At 33.9% G+C, this 18,313-nt stretch overlaps 1 protein-coding gene and 1 long non-coding RNA gene across 4 annotated transcripts in view; one reads left to right on the forward strand and one right to left on the reverse strand.

The window, feature by feature from the left end:
* Nucleotides 1-4,138, reverse strand: part of LOC136345453 (uncharacterized) — a 39,852-nt gene extending 35,714 nt beyond the window's left edge. Inside the window, exon 1 of one of the 2 annotated variants that reach the window (XM_066293780.1) lies at nucleotides 3,714-4,138. In XM_066293780.1, the coding sequence (XP_066149877.1) occupies nucleotides 3,714-3,730 (17 nt within the window). In that variant the 5' untranslated portion in view covers nucleotides 3,731-4,138. Of the gene's footprint in view, nucleotides 1-3,709 lie in introns of both variants that reach the window. The other variant, XM_066293781.1, reaches the window with a different exon arrangement.
* The window catches only part of LOC136345455 (uncharacterized), a 159,297-nt gene that overhangs the window by 57,257 nt on the left and 83,727 nt on the right, over nucleotides 1-18,313 (forward strand). The gene's annotated exons all lie outside the window — the stretch shown is intronic.

Raw genomic sequence — 18,313 nt, forward strand, 5'->3', positions numbered from 1 at the left:
AAAAGTGCGAAGGTACACCACTGTGTTGGGGGTCTTCGATACCCTTGAGGTTCCCATTCCAGACAGTTTCACGTTCATTTGTAAATATTCTGAAATGTGGAGGTTCCAGGTACGTATGAAATTGGTATTTTTGAATAAATTTAAAAAAATCAAATTTCTTATTTGCGGACAGTTGTAACTAACAAATAAAAAACATTGCGCCAATGTGTCGCGTACCTCAAAAGACCTTAAAGACTCCCTTTCAAAATCTCAATATTTAATGGCTTTCTGTGAAAAGATGCAGTGGCTTATGAAAAAGAGTATCAAAAGTATCAGGCCTACGAAAAATTTATTTCCCTAGACTAAATTTTGGAAAATTGTTAAAGCTAAAAGAAAACGTTGAACCTAATGTATGATGCATCTGTAGATGCCCTAGGTGCCTCTTCTTGAAACATCAGGGTTTTAATTTCCTTTTCAAAATGTAAGCCCAAGCAAAAATATAACTTTTAAAATTTTTAAAATCAATTTTCGATTTTTTTTGGAAAATTTTCACAGTTAAAAAAAAAGTACGCCAACGCATCATGCATCAGAAAATACTTTGCAAGTTCTCTCTTAAAATCTCCAGTTTTAGTATTATCCGACCAGATGCAGTGGCGTAGCGAAGGGGCTTTAAAGTTACCAAATCAAGGAACAAAACGTCCCTTCAGACTAATAAGTTTTGTCTTTCCTAAGTAAATGCCCTAAAATTTCTCTTTCAAAATTCCAAGCTGCAAATTTTCTATTTGTACTGCGAATGTGTGCATGCGGATTTTCGAAACAGATTTTTTTTGCTCTTTTATTTGCATTAACTAAATTTATCTAACTTTATATCTTGAAACTGGTAAGAGCTCAGGATTTGCGCATTGTTTTATGTGAAGAGGGACTAAGGAAAATCGATCTATGATATTCCAGAATAATGGAATCCTTCAAGAGTAAATAAAGACTCTAACTAAAAAGGTCAAGACACGTGCAGCGGCCTTAATAACGCTGTAAATAATTGCAGAAAACCTCATGCAGCCCTTAATCGATACAAGGGTTGACCTCACCCCTCGAAAGGCATTTAAAGGTAGCTCGAACCGATTAATGCACCACCAGGCCCAATTCATTAGAAATTCATAGTGTTTCCCTTGGAAATTCACAGGGTGGCTCTTGCATAACTCCGTCTTTGGCGCTACGTCATAAACATTTGTATAAATGGAATTTTATGGTAATTCCTCTATCAGCGGGGTACTATAAGAGACATTTTAACCTGGAGTTAATTAAAGTTATCTTCTATTTTGATCTAGGCGAGATTTATAAAGGTTTTAAGCCGGCGGGGTGGGAAATTAATGAATGTTATGTGCGCCGCGGTTTCGTCTTCAAGACGAGCTTCTGCTGAAGCAAAAAATCAAAATTTCAGGAAAGAAAATCCTTGAATGGACATTTGCTTTGAGCTTTAACTAAGCCTTGAATAGAGTAATCTCTCAAAGATAGCACCTTATCTGTATCTAATTGTATTTCGTTTTATTTAGAAACAGAGGGATTAGGTAAATCACGTGTGCCCATATTTGTTTTCCGTATTTTTTTAAAGCATTTGTTTGGGGCTGTAAATTACGATATCCATAGCAAACAATATAGTAAATTAAAGCGGAGATATAGATGTTAATACGCAATTAAATGGATTCGAAATTGTATTTCAACAACTGTGTTTTTCATCGTGGAGGCGCGAATTGTTTGACCAAAAGTCATTTATTGAGAATTGTTCCGATCCGATAGAAAGATTCTGGAAGATTAAAAAGAGAATTCCTTGCGGGGCTTAGTAAAGAGGAAAATAATATTTTTTTCTGCAAGATTTCGATTTATAAAAAAATGGCAATTTTCGCAAAATTTCACTGAAATTCAACATCTTTTCTCGCCAAAACAGATAATGGCCCACTCTCAGAGACACTCAGTTTTCGTTTCAATTGCTTACGATTACTGGTAATAACATGCAGTTTTCAAGAAATTCTCATAACTTCGGTGCAGGGCAGATTCAAAAAATTCATAATCCTAAAAATTACTCATTCAAAAGATCTGTTGTTCGAGCCCTTAAAGTTCAGATTCTCTTTTTGTCTCGCATTTGGGTAAAGCGTGGGTCTGTAGCGAACAGTAAAATCTCGAAGCTTGCGCGTGGTTTTCGTACAGATCAACTTAAGAAATTCACAACTTTCAAAATATTCCAATAAAAAGCACCATTTTTAGGAGCTGGAGAGCTTACCGTGTATTTCAAGTTATACTGATTTTTCGTTTTAGTTGGATAAGAATTCTTGTTATACCAGGCCATAGAGTAGATATCTACACTCGAGGTGTACTTCGGGCTGCAATTTGAAAAATGCATAGCTTTGAAAATATGCCAGGCAAGGAAACCGTTCATTCAGCGTTGAATAACTTATGATTTGCTCCAATTAAGGCTCAATTTTCGTTCCAATAGGATAAATCATGGGGCTGTAGTTAACGATAGAGTTGGACCTCTACTCTCTAAACACAGTCAAGGGCTGAGCGAAGGGCACTTCAGAAAACTCATTACTTTCAAAACGGGTCACTCGGACTTCCTTCAGCACTGAATAACACGCAATTTGCTCCAATTGAAGCTCAGTTTTGTTTCAATTAGATAAGTCATTTGGATGTAGAAAGCGATATCGTTCAAATCTGAAACTTCCGCGTTTGAAGAATTTTCGTGAGGAGGATTTTCAAAATCATAAGATTTAAAATCCATGTTTCAACGTCCAGGTAATTCAGTATAAAACGGTAAATTGTATAGAGTCTTCTATAGTATGTGGACATTGGAATGGACTCCAAATGGACATTAGCAGATGGTTAAATGAGTGCTGAAATGGATAGAGAAGATACACTCCAGTTGTGGCTACAATCATAAAACTTTCAGTGATAATTTGCAGAAGTGAGTAAATTACGGAAAAATCTAAAAATTTTAAAAAGGAGACATTGAAAAAGGTTTGATGAAAAGTAAGAGGAAAAAGTTATAAATGCGGCTACTCGGTTTCATAAAGTCCAGTGAAGATCTGCAGAAATTAGGGTATTTACAGGCGAATGCATGTGACTGAAAATTAAAGAATCGAGCAGGAAAGCTTGAAACGAATTGGAGGAAGTAATTCAAGGGATTCAATCTCTGAAGAGCAAAGTGGTAAATTTAAGTATACATATGTACACGTGACATACTTAAGAAAAATTTGATAACGTTGAAAAGCACCAATATCTAATTTGACAAATAGAAACATTACGGACGGAGTCGATTATAAAACGATTAAAATTGAAATAAAAAAAATGAAATTACCAAATAGAAAAAGAAGATAAATTTAAAAAAAAGTTATAATGAAAAAATTATTTTAGTGTGTTTGTAGATATTTATGTATGTATTAATTTATTTATTGCATTTACCGCATTAATTTATTTTTTGAAGGAAATATTCTCAACAGTTCGAAGCATTTTCAGTTCTAACACAGAAAATAATTTTTATTAGATTTACGTTTTCTTGTATAGACTATCAATTATTTTTTTTTATTTTTTATAAATTAATTTTTAGCCTCAAATTTAACCAAACGAAATTTGAGTTTCTGTAATAAAATTCGCGATAAAACAGCTCCATATAATGTCTGCACGTCTGCTCGATAACACACTTGGAAAATTATCCAGAAAGGATCTAATCAGTACTTACTTACACATAAGTCGGTTGCATACAGAGCGTTATGACTGAGCAATGCTTTGGAGAGCATCACTCACACCAAAGCACATCCTAATGGGAACACTGGGGAAATCACTAAAAACACTACTAGTGACGGGCTAGCACACAGCATCTATCCAAAAGTTGGCACAAAGTGTCTCAAAAGTGGCTAAAAAACACTTCGGACCGACACAAGAGTCTTCGATACTGTCGCCTGAAAAACATTCCTCGCGGAGGGATAATTTATCCTGGATTTTGGGGAAAAGGATAATTAATCCTGGATTTTCGGAAAAGGATAATTCGTCCTGGGCGCGAAATCGAGGACGAAGTCTGTCGAGTGACTTCGGACGTAGTCGAACGGTGAATGATTGCGGAGCGTGGAATCGGTGGATTCTACTGACTACGGTAGAGGTGGAATTGCGTTTAGCCGCGTAGTGTGCGCGGACCTTTACCTATTGGGCTTATCCTTTCGGCATGGGCCGATCCTTATCCGAGAAGATAAAAGGATTCGCGATTTTCGGCGAATGCAGGCGCCGGCGATTGTTCCGCTATTAAGCCGGGACTCCGTTCATGGTAATTTAAAATTAAAATTTAAACTCGCCGATTTTCGTATTGATTGTGACTGCTTGTTGAGTTCAGGTTAGAAACGGTTAGATCAGGATAACTCGGAGGACATATCGCTTGTTGAGTTCGCCTCCGGAACAATCGCAAATCGATTCCCGCTTTTCAGTTATAGGTGTTTTCAGTTGCAGTGTCACACTGAAAATTGATCGAAAAAGTCCATATCTCATCGGGCCTTTTTGACTCTCTCACTCGCACCTCTCATTTACTAAAAAGTTATGGTACTTAAGTTATTATGTTGTCTTACCCATTATTAACCGCTTACGCCAGTTTACGACGGGCCTATCTGGGTGAAACCGTGCTTCTTGGAAAGTGGTATGTGATATACATAGCAAAGAGTGATGTTCATTGATGGGTTGCAATGAGCGTTGCTCTGGATGATTGTGGCAACTGTTCGTCAGAGGTTAAGCGAGGCTATGCAGCCGAAGGCTTTGAAAATTCGGGAGCTCGATGGAGTTTCCAGGGGAGGACAATATGACTGTGACAATCCGAATGTCGACATGGTGTCATGGAACTCAAGCTTTAAGAAATCAGTAGCGTAGGCCACTCCAGGAAACTTCAACCACGTTTTTTGGAAAAACAAGTTGGGGCGGTTCACTTAGTTTGATTTTAAGGGTTAAAAGTACCTTTAAATACCTATATCTGATAATATTACTAAAGGGAAATCGTCGATTTTCGAAAGATATACAGTAAATTTCGGCTACAACGAACCTTCAAGGGACTTGGCCTGTCGTTCGTTATATATATAAGCGACCGAGGACAAAAACTTGTTAATTCACAATCTTTGTTTTAACCAAATGCCAAATTATACAATATTTCGCTATAATAAATCGGTATAGATTAAATGGGAAAAAAACAACAAAAAGCGAAATGAAAACATAGAAATCTTAGGTAATATCGAATTTTAAATAGGAAGTCCGTAAGTTGACTTTTCACCTTGTGATTTTTCGATATCTCTCCAGTTAGTTTGTTTTGCAAAAGATCCCTCGCATTAGAAAAAAAATCATTTTCTAGATAAGTTACCTGTACATATATGCTCCGATCGTCAAAGCAAAAAGAGCCTCTTAAGCTGTGGAAATTAAAACTTCATCATTCGTGTTAACTTCCTCCTCATCACTCCAACCGTTTTCATATTGATCATTGGTTGTTTGAGCAATATCGGTATCATCAGGAAATGCAGCAACTTCCACCTCTTCATCAATCATGTCATATTCATTAAGTAAATTTCCTCAAAATCATAAATGTACTAGTTTTTGGTTCATTCGCTTAAACCTTCAGTAGCCGGCTCATATCAGCACCTCCCGACGGTGCGCTATAACCAAGTGTTTGTTATATACAAGATTGTTATAACTGAATAGGAAAACATTAGCTTTATAGGAAGTTGGGCGGGACTTTTTGTTCGGTCGTTATAACCGAGTGTTCGTTAAAGCTGGGTTCTACTGTACTCGGGTACAAACCAAAACAGTATACCGTGTGGCTTTAAATTGGCCCTCCTCCCCCTTTTAACAAACACAATTTTAAACTGTTCAACAAATTATTATTATTTAAAAATTCAAAAGCAGCACTAAATAAGACAAAAAATACTTTCTTTTGTCGATTGTTATTTTTTTTATTTGTTGCTTACGTTATCGATAGTGCAAAATGACCGATTTTTAAAAATTGAAACATGAGCCGATACCTCAAAATAAAGGTCTTCCCAAAAATTACATTCAATGGTGGATGTAAAAACAGCTATAAATGTGGTAAAAAAACTGCAATACAAACTCAAATTAAATAGTGCGTAATCATTGATAAAGCTGGTTCGTTGATTAAAAAATTGATTTGTTTTTGTTTTTGTGCTCATAGTTTTTGCTAAAAAATAATCAAAGACGGTTTGTGACTAGAAAATCGAAAGCAAAGCAATTTTCTATCAACAAACAAGGTTTGAATAGTCCATGTAATATTTAACTGAGTTTATATTGCATTTTTTCCACATATATAGCTGTTTTTCTCAAAAACTAATCAATAGATTTTGAATCGCAATACATCACTGAATATAGTCTTAAAAGACTTCTAATTGGAGATATCGGCCATTTTGCGCTACTGATGACGTAACATTAAAATAAAAAACAAACATTAAAAAAATAAATTTTTTGCCCTATTAATTGCTGCTTTTGAATTTGAAAAAGAATAATTGATCAAAAAGTTTAGAAGGAGGGGGGGGTGCAATTTACAGCCGCACGGTATAATCAGAGGCGTAGCATGTCTAAAGAAAGTCCAAATTATTGCCAGCCGTCCGTGGCTTTTCAGTCCCGAACCGGCCATTTGACCCATTCGACCAGGTGGGGTGCGGTGTCCCTGACCATAAGAAAATTACAAATTTTGTCGATGCTTATGACCGATGAATGCTGTTTCTGTATCAGAGAAGAATGTTAGCACCACTTCTCGCTTTGAATTAACGTGCTCATAACTGCCTTACCACGTGCTGAGCTTTTTTTAAAATAAAAACTCAGTGGCATGCACACAATTCTTTCGCTTAACATCTATCTGTGCAACCATCGAATTATATACCCTTAGATTCGGGGATTTTTAACCCACATTCGTAGAACCTCAAATTGTGGGAATCTTTGCCCCGTTTTCTTCCAGAATTAATTTCATGAAACCTTTTCGGGTCTTGATGTAAATATATTTTCCATTGACCATTTACGCACGAGAATCTCGATGATCGATCTATTCTTATACCCAATAAATCGTTTCGTAATATTTACCGAATTTACTATTCAATTCAAATTTTTAATGCGTATTTAGGCAGATCCGATTTTAAAATTTTTATTTGCTAAAGTTATACGAATTATTTGTGAAAAATGTTATGACATTTCATAGAGATAATAAAGCCTATAGGTGAGAATAAACAGCTAAAATAATATTAAAAAATTGATTTAAATTGCCCACGTAGAGAATCCTTTTATAGACACTCTCGGATTTACTGCTATGCAATTTTTTAAAGTCTTAAAAAATCATTGTTTTGTTTATTTTTCGGGCCATTTCTACGTTTTTCGAAAGCTATTAAAGACAAAATCAAATCGTCAAGACTCTTTACGCCACTTGCAGTACTTGCAATTTCGCAATATGTTTATAGACGTTTCGATGCTAATTGGCCTTTGCATTAGATTACTACAGTATTGGGCAACGTTGTGATGTTTGATGATTATCACAAAGAAGTTTGCACATCCACAGATCCAGGACCAGAATTCAGATATCCACCGTAAAAGTAAGACCTAAACGAGCTCGAATAAATGATATGACGTGATTTTAAAAATAACGAAGTTTACCTAAAAATACCCGAAACTGGGGAAGAGGAAAGAATAAAAGAAAGAAATCTTTCCGAGACATTTGTTACAGCTATCTCTTTGCAATTTCCCCACTTTACGGCTCTTTTATTGTTTCGATACTGGACTGTAAAACCCAGTGCCGTCCGTTTGTTTTCTCAAGGGTGTACAACTTTTAGAAGTATCCGCTGGCAAAGTTTAAATTTTTTAAAGCTCTTCGTGCTCCACTCTCAGGACCGCGGTTGGATGCGCCCCTGCTTGTCAATTTTGCACAAAAAATTTAATATAGATATTGGTTCATTGCCAATATTTTCTATCAACAGAAATTTTTCAATAAGTAGAAAAATTGTGATAACTATGACTCAGGTACAAGTCCTTAACGATAAATGGCAAAAATTAATCATGTGATAATTATTTTTATACAAATGGAGTTTAAGATAATTTTAACAATGTGAATTAATGTTGCATTAGATCGATTAATCCGTTGTGCGTCATGTAGTCCAACTTTCGGAAAGCTGATCACGGTGGCGCCTGGGATCCAAAACTGGAATGGCATTTGCAACACCACTGTGACTTTTCCTGGCAATAAATTAATACCATTGTAAATCAGCGAGCTCGTGTCATTAAATCCTCTTGTGGGCTTATTTTGCTCGTAAATACTTTTAATACACAGTGAAATTATTAATGCTGTGGAACAATATCAATTTTGGATGATTCCAGAAGGAAATATAGTTTGCCAATTTGGCACCAAAATGGTGGTTAATCAGTGGTCAACTAATGGAAACCATTTTTAAATATAAAAATGTTGAATGTTCTTAACCGAAAACAGAGTCGTATCATATATTAACTTGAAGCATTTTATGCAGTTAAGCAACGAAGTTTCTGCCACATTGACGGTTGTACACCAGTGGACTTCTATTGTTGTATACCAACGGATTTAGATGTACTCACGTTCGCTGTAAAAGCATGTCCGTTCCTTAGAATATTGAAAAAGGACGACATAAAAATAGATCCATTTCTCAGTTATTTTTGAGATCTGAACTGTATTCAAAACTTTCGCCTGCGTTCGGTCCAATTCCATACGGTCTGGATTTGTAGAAATTGGCCTGGAAACTCTGATTTATCAACGAGAGCCTGAGGATTTTAACTGTTATTATTGATTGCACTTGATAAGTTAAATTAATAAAATTAAGTTTAGATATTTTTGTCGTTACCACCGATTGATCACGCAGAACCATATCTAAGTCAACACCTTTAGATAACCACCCCCCACCCTCCTCGGCATTAGAAATACCAAAATCCCCTTATTGTGGTGAAATTTATCGTTCCATCCCAATGATAAAAGCATTTATATTAGTAGGTACACGCGCCGAGCAACTTTTGTATACGTACACAATAGATTTTGACCATTTTCCACCACTGGCAAAGAGATGAAAGACTTCCTTCCGATTTGAATAAAAACTAGCAGCCATTTGCTGGCAATGTGTCTCAATTATTTCGTAATTTGCCAAATACCATTCACGATGGTATTAATCATGATTTCATTTTGGTTGTGTATGGGAGCTGTGGGGTACGGTTTTGGTGGTTGCTTTGAGATAAAGGGCCGAATAAAAACATTTATTCAGCAAATGCCACTTCTTTTATATACAGAGTGATTCACTGGGAATGGAACGTTGCACATTCGAAGATAGGGCACACTAAAATATGACGATTTGACCCAACATACTTTTTACCAATGTTACGTGTATGGGAATTACAGGGTATTAAAGGTTGAAGCTTTATTTCAAAATTCCTTCATAACTTTTTGTGTTTTTATAGGACCAACACTAAAACTGGTATACTTAGGTTTTGTAAGATGCCAAGAATGAAAATCTAATTTGTGCGTAGTTCCTAGGGGGCGCTAGTTACAATCTACCGCTCCGGTACATTTAGTTGTACTTCCTTATGAGTGCAACTAAAGTCAAATTCTACTGAATATAATGAAAGAGCGCCCAGTTTTAGCCAAAAGAGGTATTCTAATTTAATTCCCATATCTCCCTTCGTGTATGAGATTTTCACCTATAATCTAATTCAATTCGTACCATATCAAATCCTCGAAAACAGTGGTGGTTGTGGTTCGCTCGCATAGCAACACATTACTAGCTATTGTTACTTTAGCTTGTCAAAGTAATTAGACTGTTTTCTTGTCAATTGTTCTTTATAAGTAAAAAATTGTAATTTAAAACTATCAATGCCAAGGCACAATAACTTATCCTTTAGTGAGATGCGCGCCATGATTTGTGTTTTTGCTCAAACGGATTTCCTAATAACACATATTTTTCATTTGTTAATGGCCTTTCATTTTTTTAACGACTGAAAGATTCAGTTTTTCCATTAACTATTTTTTTAAATGAATTAAGGATGTGAAATGATACTACATGAGTTAGCTTATGGATAAAAATCTCGTAAACGACGAGAGGTATTGGAATTAAACGAGAATATCTTTGTTAAATAAAAATAGACACTCTTTCATCATATTGAATAGAATTTGACCTTAGCAGCACTCAAAAATATTATGACCAAATATACCGAAGTGCTGAGTTGTAACTAGGACCTTCTAGAAGCTGCGTAAAAATGAGTTCAAAATTCTTACTTGACATCTTACAAAACCAAAGTATACCATTTTGGTGTTGATGCCGTGAAACTCGAAAGAGTGAATCATAAATGTTTAAATAAAATTTCAATGTTTAACACCCTGTAGTTTTGAAACACGCAATATTGGTATAAGGTACGTTGGATCTAATCGCCATATTTTGGTGCCCCTAACTAGAGTTTTGCCACGTCCCATTCCCAATCATTCACCCTGTACAATCAATAGATCGAAGTAATGTGATATTTGCCTGGAAAGTAACTTCTACGGAAAGAGGGAAAGAATTTTCAATTGTTTCCATTTAGATTAATAACTTGACTGACGTATTTTGGAATTTAGAGGTTTTAACCTGCAATTAAGTATATCTCGCGATAGCAAATGGAATTTATTTCCATAAGCACTTTACTTCATTATGCCAATGTGTTAATTGTACTATCACAAGGAAAGGCACGAACTTCATATTTGCATGTTTATCTTAATATTTATAACAAAACTGAACTGCACTGAGTTATATGATGCAATCTATAGACACTGAGATTGGATCAATTAAGCAGAGGCGTACTTAATTCCAATTCCAAGGACATCTCACTAACTGATTTCCAATAGTTAAAGCATTACTCCTAACGCAATATCCCTAAATTTTATGTATACCAAACCTGTTAATTTATATGCGCTACGACAATGGTTATCTATCTTAGAGTATTTAGTTTATATTAGGACACTACGTAAGCAAAAAAGTATATTTTAGACCAATAAACATGTAGAGACAAGCGAGGCTTCAGCAATAAAAACCACTAAATCGTTTATCGAATATCGAGAAATGGAATTCTGACTAAATCATTTGAGACATTTAATAGAATTTTTACAAATGTAGCGTCAACGAAACTCGCATGTCACGCCGATGGTTTCTTACATTTGGGTAGTTTGAAGTTTCTTCAGAGGCGCACAAAATTGTGATATAGATTAAGAAAAGCCAGGTGCCTACGAGAGTTTGGCAATATAGATTACAACATCATTTGCGGAGTTGCACAGAGAATCGTTGATATTAATTGATTCTCCTTTAAACATACGTGCTGCAGTTATGGTTTTCTATATTACAAGAGCTTAAAGTGGCCTTTACATGCGTATAAAATTTTTATTACCGATATTTAATGGAGTTTCGCTCACAAAGTCAAACGCAATAAAATTATTATGTTCTACGCCATTGGTTTTTTTATATTAAGGTGGTCTTTAAGTCTCCCCTCTCTCTGAACAAAATTGTCATTTATGAAAGAATTATAAAAAAGTATTATCCTCCTTGATTTATCCTATTAAATAATTTCGATTCTTTGATAATGTGCAAAGCTTTTTTGAGTCTGCAACTAAAGAAAAAATACTTACGCATGCAGGGAAATTTATGCTAAAGTGCAGGTCCCTTAATTAAAATTTTTAAAAATACAAAAATGTACGTACACATCTTGGTTATGAAAACTATCCTTCATTCCTGCTGACAAAATAATTCGATAAACCTATAAGTTGATATCTTTATCGCATTGTATTTAGTTTCACAATTAGTGGACTTTATCCCCAAAGAAACCTAATTCCACGTATTGTCGATTTATTGCGTTTCTCCTGGCGTCATCCCTGATATTTCGAAAATCTTGTGGCGCCAGGTATCTGGTAATTTTCGATGACAAAATTTGGGTGTAACCCGATAACGGTTATATTTATTAAAATTCCTTATTTAGCAATTTCTTATAGTAATTTAAGCAATAAACATGTTTTTTCCAAAATTTTTCCAACGCAGCCAACTTGAGGAATTAAGAAAAGTCAAGACGATTCATTAGATGTATTTTTCGAGGGCTACTCATCCACGTATTCCCGAGATATCAGCCACAAAATTTGTAACATAAAAAAATTCAGTTGGTTTTCCTCAAAAAAAAATTATTGAATAGTTTTTTTGGGAATAAATCAAGTATAATTAGTTATGAAGTTGCCCTAACAATGAACTTAGCGCCGTGAATAGAATCATCAAAAATCTGCAACTTCTGAATATTCTGTGCTTCGCTAAAGCAACTAAGCAGAATTACAGACCTTGATCAAATTTTCGTGTTAGAAAATTAGAGCTTCAATTGAATTCCAAACAGTGGCGTACGAAAACTGATATTCTGGTCTGTAATAAACTTATAAAACAATATTTTGGTGACAAGCTCTCTGACGTAAAAGAATTGAATGTCTCCAAAAGTCCATAAAACCTCAAAATGCGTAAAATGACTAAAATAGGTACAATTTTAAAGGTTTTTTAGAGGAAACTTGTCGTCCAACCAGGATGTGAATGCCGTACTAACTCTTATTGCGCTTTCTATCACCACAGTGAGATAATATGTACGGTGTGATCATATTATTTTTATAACGTTTCATTTTTCAATAACTTTTACGTTTTCAAAAATATCTGTACGCGACAAAGGTTGTTCTCTAAGATATCTTCACATTTTTTTTGTAAATTTAAAATGAATTCCTACAATTGTCAAATTTTTATATTTATTGATTTAACTTGTATTTTGTAAATAGAATATCTTGCATATTTTTCTTTTAAGGGAAATTCTAAACATATTCTATATAGCACTTAATATGTCAATCTCTTACCATTAGTTTAGTATGCCAATTTAAAAATTAGAAATAGTATTCGTATTATGCAGGTAACCTCTACTTTAAGAGCTTTTTAATTAAAACAAAAATTAAATTTTAATTTCAAATTAAAATTTTAATATAACGATGCTCAATTTTTTTTGGGGCATATGTGAAAAGTAAAGTTTACGAAATTCCACGCAATGACATTTAAGAATTAAAATTAAGAATAACAAACGTTGTCCCAGTATTAAAACAGAAACCAGAAATCCTCGTACTATTAAAGATATACTATTAAAGTTCATATAAAATGTGTTGAGCAACAGAGTGCTCTTGTACAGCAATTTTTATAACAAATACCAGATAATTAATTGTTATTTGTTTTTAATTATCAATAATTATTTTCATTAGTTACTTAATAGATGTGCAATAAAAGAATAAAATTATGATATTGTCAAGAAAAATAATTTCAGTACCGCGTTTTAATACTATAGCTATTATTTACGGAAGTCAAATCGCTTACTCTAACAAGGCCGTTTAAGTTAGAGGCCGTATATAAGAAAACTATATTCAATTTTTAAATTGGCATACTAAGTTAACACTAACAGATAAACGTACTAAATATTATTTAAAATATGTCTAGAATTTTCCTTAGAATACGAAAGAAATATACAAAATGTTCCATTTAGGAAAAGCACATAGCATCAATAAAAAACAAAATTTGAGAGTTATAGGATTGCAACTTGCAAAATCTCGTGAAGAAATTCTAGAGAACACCTTTTGTCACGTACCAATATCTTTGAAAACAAGAAAGTTAATGCAAAATGAAGTGTTATCAAAATAAAATGATCATACCGTATCTTATAGACCATTCTTTGAACAACTACCATAAGAGAGATACTTAAGAACGCCAGGCGTAAACCATTTTAATGGGCACCAACAGTAAAATTTATTTAGGAATGACTATTAAAAGTTATACCAGGTGGACACCGTGGAATCACCAGGAAATAATGGGATTGACTACCTCATTTCCGAGAAGTTAAATAAACAGATTTGGATGTCCGGGCGTCGCAATGAAAGTATTAAAATTCTCTATAAGATAAACATCCTCTGAAATTTCAAAATTTTCGCTGCTGCTTGAGCTATTAAAAATTAACCCTCGTATAGACTTCTACGAACAAGGAGGGTAGGAAGCTGCTCTTTGTGTGTGAGATAAACTCAACAGTCTTGACTTTTATTGTCTGATTCGACATAAACTTTGGCAAAAAAAAACCAAACGTCATCATTATCACGTTTTTAATCTCCAGTTTCGGTTAACACTTCGAGGGGTAGAAAACTCGTCATTATTTCTACAACCTTGCGAACACAGGTAGATTCTTTGATACAGGTGAAGTAGTTGATTTTTGACGCCATAAAAGAGGGTTAATAGATATTCAAGCCACAAAAAAAAATTATTTAATTAATTTAATAGATAAAGCTTCGCAAGACGCAAGATAACGCATAAAATCGTGCAGGTTCTGCGTAAGAAACGAACATCATTGAGAATAATCTAGGTAATATACTACTGGAAGCACATAGGATTCAGTAGGAAGTTATTAGATTTTCAAAATACAGAGTCGCCTTTTATAGGGTAGAAATGGGATTAAAAAATAAAGTTCGTACATTCTAATAAGAAAGTCTGGAATCTCGCAGGTTACTCCCAAAAACTTCCATTTATTGGAAGGTTCTTCAGGAGAGACTTCAAAATTCGGTTGATAGAAATACTGCTGTCATCAAAAATACAGGTATTCTCGATCGAAAGAATGCACCTACAGTTGATTACATGTAGCGAGCCCCGTTTGCATAGTTCATTATCGTGGACCAAAACAAAACAAAGAGGACGCGATGACACCTAATTGAATAAAACCAAAAAGTACACAGGGGAAATTTTCCGTGTTGATTAAGTTGTCCCTGCCGATAGGGATGTCAATATTAAAGTATAAGAGAACTTAGACAAGTGTTGCTAATTTGAAGAGTAAACACGATGCTTAAGCCAGTAGATATCGGTCAACGAGAGAGTGATGTCAGATGATTTCGTCAAATTACATTAAAATACCTCTCAAAAGTCATAATTTGAATTAAAGGCATCTGAAAAAATTCCAAAAAAAATCGGGAGTACATTGGAGCACAAGTAATGCATTCACTACATTATCTGGGAACATAAAAAATAAATTACTAATTAAATTTAATTGGAAACAAAATTTAATTATGTGCGATCAGAGAGCAGCTGACTTATTACTAATTTAATTTAATTGGTAACAAAATTTAATCATATACAGGGTGTTTCAATTGTAACCCGCATAATTTTAATTGCGTATTGAAGGTCCAAATATAATGTCAGTTTGCTTTATAAACTAATGTCCAATAAGGTCTCTTTTAGCAGATACAGATAGTTCAAATTTAATTGTATAAATGGAACTTATTACATATCTTTAAAAGAAAAGAGAGATTTCTTAACTGAATTTTCAAGATGTCGACAATTTTAAACGAAGGACATGTTTTACCGAGAAGCATATTTTTTAACTTTTTCAGTAGCACTTCTACCTCCATGTTGGGGGACATTTGGTGTTACGCTACTGCCTTTTCTGAAAATAAAATTATTCTTAAATTCCTTGTTCAATTCTGGAAAAATAGTCTCTCGTGAAGTTTCTATCGTCTACCCCACGGTTCCAAGTAAAAAAAAATTTTTAATGCAACGCATGTTTAATTTGTTTATATATCCATGTCGATTTGATACTTGCATAAGTTGATATATACTTAATAATAACTTCTGCCGTAAAAATATTCAAGATTTATCTTTACTCTTAAAAAAATGTGATGGATCGTTTTCCTTCTCTTTTAAAATTTCCAGTAAAGTATTCGTACCATTAAGTTTTAATTATTAATTTACGATTTAAGTGCATTAAAATTATTTTAATACTTTTACTTGGAAACGGAGGGTTGGACGACAGAAACCTCAAGAGAAACTATTTCTCCAGAATTGATCGAAGAATTTTAGAATAATTTTTATATTCAGAAAAGCCAGTAGTGTAACATTATTCCTGAAAAAATGTCTTCTAAAATAGGGGTAGGTGCGTCAATGGAAAAGCAAAAAAATTCTTTCTCAGTAAAACATATTTGTCGTTTATAGTCGTCAACACCTCCAAAATTTCGTTAAACTCTAGCTATTTTTGAAAAAATTTTATATTTTCTATTTTTCAAATTAAATTTGAACCCTTTGCATTTGCTATAGGAAGCCTTATTGGATGTTGGTTCATATCGCAAACTGACAATGCTTTTGGGCATTTAACACGCTATTAACGTTGTGCGGGTTCAAACGAAAACGCCCTGTATAGCCAGATAGTAGCGAACAGGGGCGACCATCTTTAAGAGGGTAGTAAGAAATCACAGACTTGCATCTTTCTACTTTGTATATTTATTACTTTTAAATTAAATTGCCACTTTAGACTGAAAGCACGCGCATCAAAAAATCGTGGAATTTCCAAAAAATTCTAATTTCGGTTGAGGAATAAGTGCTCCCATTAAATGTAAACGTACACAAAAGAGATATACTCAACACCCTCGAAAATGGGGTTGTCACAGTGTGATACCATGACTTTGGCAAAAAGGTTATCTTTTAGATTACTGCGAAATGTTGCCTAATATAGAATTTTATTGAAAATAAGCTTTTATCGATCTACACCCACATTTAGTCATCGAAATTGCCAGATACTTGGCGCCACAAGATTTTGGAATTTTGGATTTTTGGCCGGATGGCGCCTGGAGAAAATGAGTAAATCCACAGTACTTGGAAACATGTTCTTTTGAAGACAAAGTCTAATAAATTATCAGGAATCCACATACAGTGAGAATATACTTATCGATTTTGTTCATCGTTTCGTCAATAAAAAGTGTCGTTTCTTATCCGATGAAATTTTAATTTACGAAAATTCCTTAATTTTGCATCGTAATTTCCGGAACAAATGTGACATTTAAAGGACAGATAGCCGTAGATTTAATCGGACTAAGCACTTATTCAAATTAAATTATTTCAATTTTATCAAATACTTATTACTAATTACATATCTGTGATAGCAAAGTTATTAAAATAGGCAAAAATGTTGTGCCTACCTAAGCCAAAGATCTTATCATAACAATGTAAATCCCCAGGTCCCCAGCATATCTCTTAATTCACTCTTTGCTAGGGCTCTTAGAGCTCATTAATAATAAGATCGCCCCATTAAATATCGAGTTTTGTAAGTGTTTTTCCTTTTCAAATAAAAGGATGTTTTCCTCTTCAATGTGGTTAGTTGAATTACAAATAAAAAGTCCCTGCAATGGTTATGAAATTATGGATATTGAGTATTTGATTTCTCCCAGACTCCAAATATATAAAGCTATATTTGATTAGATTGTATATTATCATAGTACCTAATATACTACACAAGGTGTAACATGCAATGGTGGAGATATTTCAGTAAGCGATAGTACTCTGCAAAATAATAAAAAAATGGTAATAAATGCACGTTCAAATTATGCCAGTTTAGCTATATAGTGTAGTAAAATTCCACATTTTTCCTCATATTTTGCGTATTTCTCATGAATGCCTTGAGTGAAATTTTTGAATTTCATGTATCTATTTTTTTAAAGATTTTCCAGAACAAAATGTCAAAACCGTTAGTAACCATATACAGGATGTCATGTTTTTTTGAGCCATAGACTACTTTATACTTTGAATCTTTTCTGCAGCACTCTGTATAGTTTCTAATAACAAATTAATATTCCTTGTTTGCACAAGTATCTAACGATGCAAATTGAATATGTAAAGGAAGCAAGGAGAAGAATCATCGGCCCCGTTGTAATCGAAGTAATTCGTAACATTTAGTCAAATTTCTTAAAATAAAAATAAATCTAATCGAAAACAAAATTATAGAAACTGTGGAAAATTTGTCAGCCTACATATTGAAAATGGTGCAATTTTGATCATAGCTCTATTGTCATTTTTCAGAATTTTTTTTACAGAATACTATTACCCTATGAAATATGTCCATGATAATATGTTACACCCTATAAAAACTCTTCTAATAACAAGTCTCCTTCGCTGGTTAATTATTAATTAATGACCCCTCCTTCATAATCTCCTAATGCTTCTTTTACAGGCAGTATGTGTACTGTAAACCAATAAAATGACATTTAGACATCTCAATTTTGACCCTAATGTGTTTATTTAACAATGGTTTTGAGATTGTAACACCAGATAGTCCCATTAATAACCTATAAAAGTCATTAGTAATGACCTGCATAACGAACATAAAATCTAATTTATGTGTCTCCTGAAAATAGAAGAACTGCCCTTAACCCTCATGTATTTGTCATTCATGGCTGTCAGTAGAGGATAGTCCGTTAGATTATTCT

This window comes from Euwallacea fornicatus, chromosome 19, assembly GCF_040115645.1.
Source record: "Euwallacea fornicatus isolate EFF26 chromosome 19, ASM4011564v1, whole genome shotgun sequence".
NCBI lineage: Eukaryota > Metazoa > Arthropoda > Insecta > Coleoptera > Curculionidae > Euwallacea > Euwallacea fornicatus.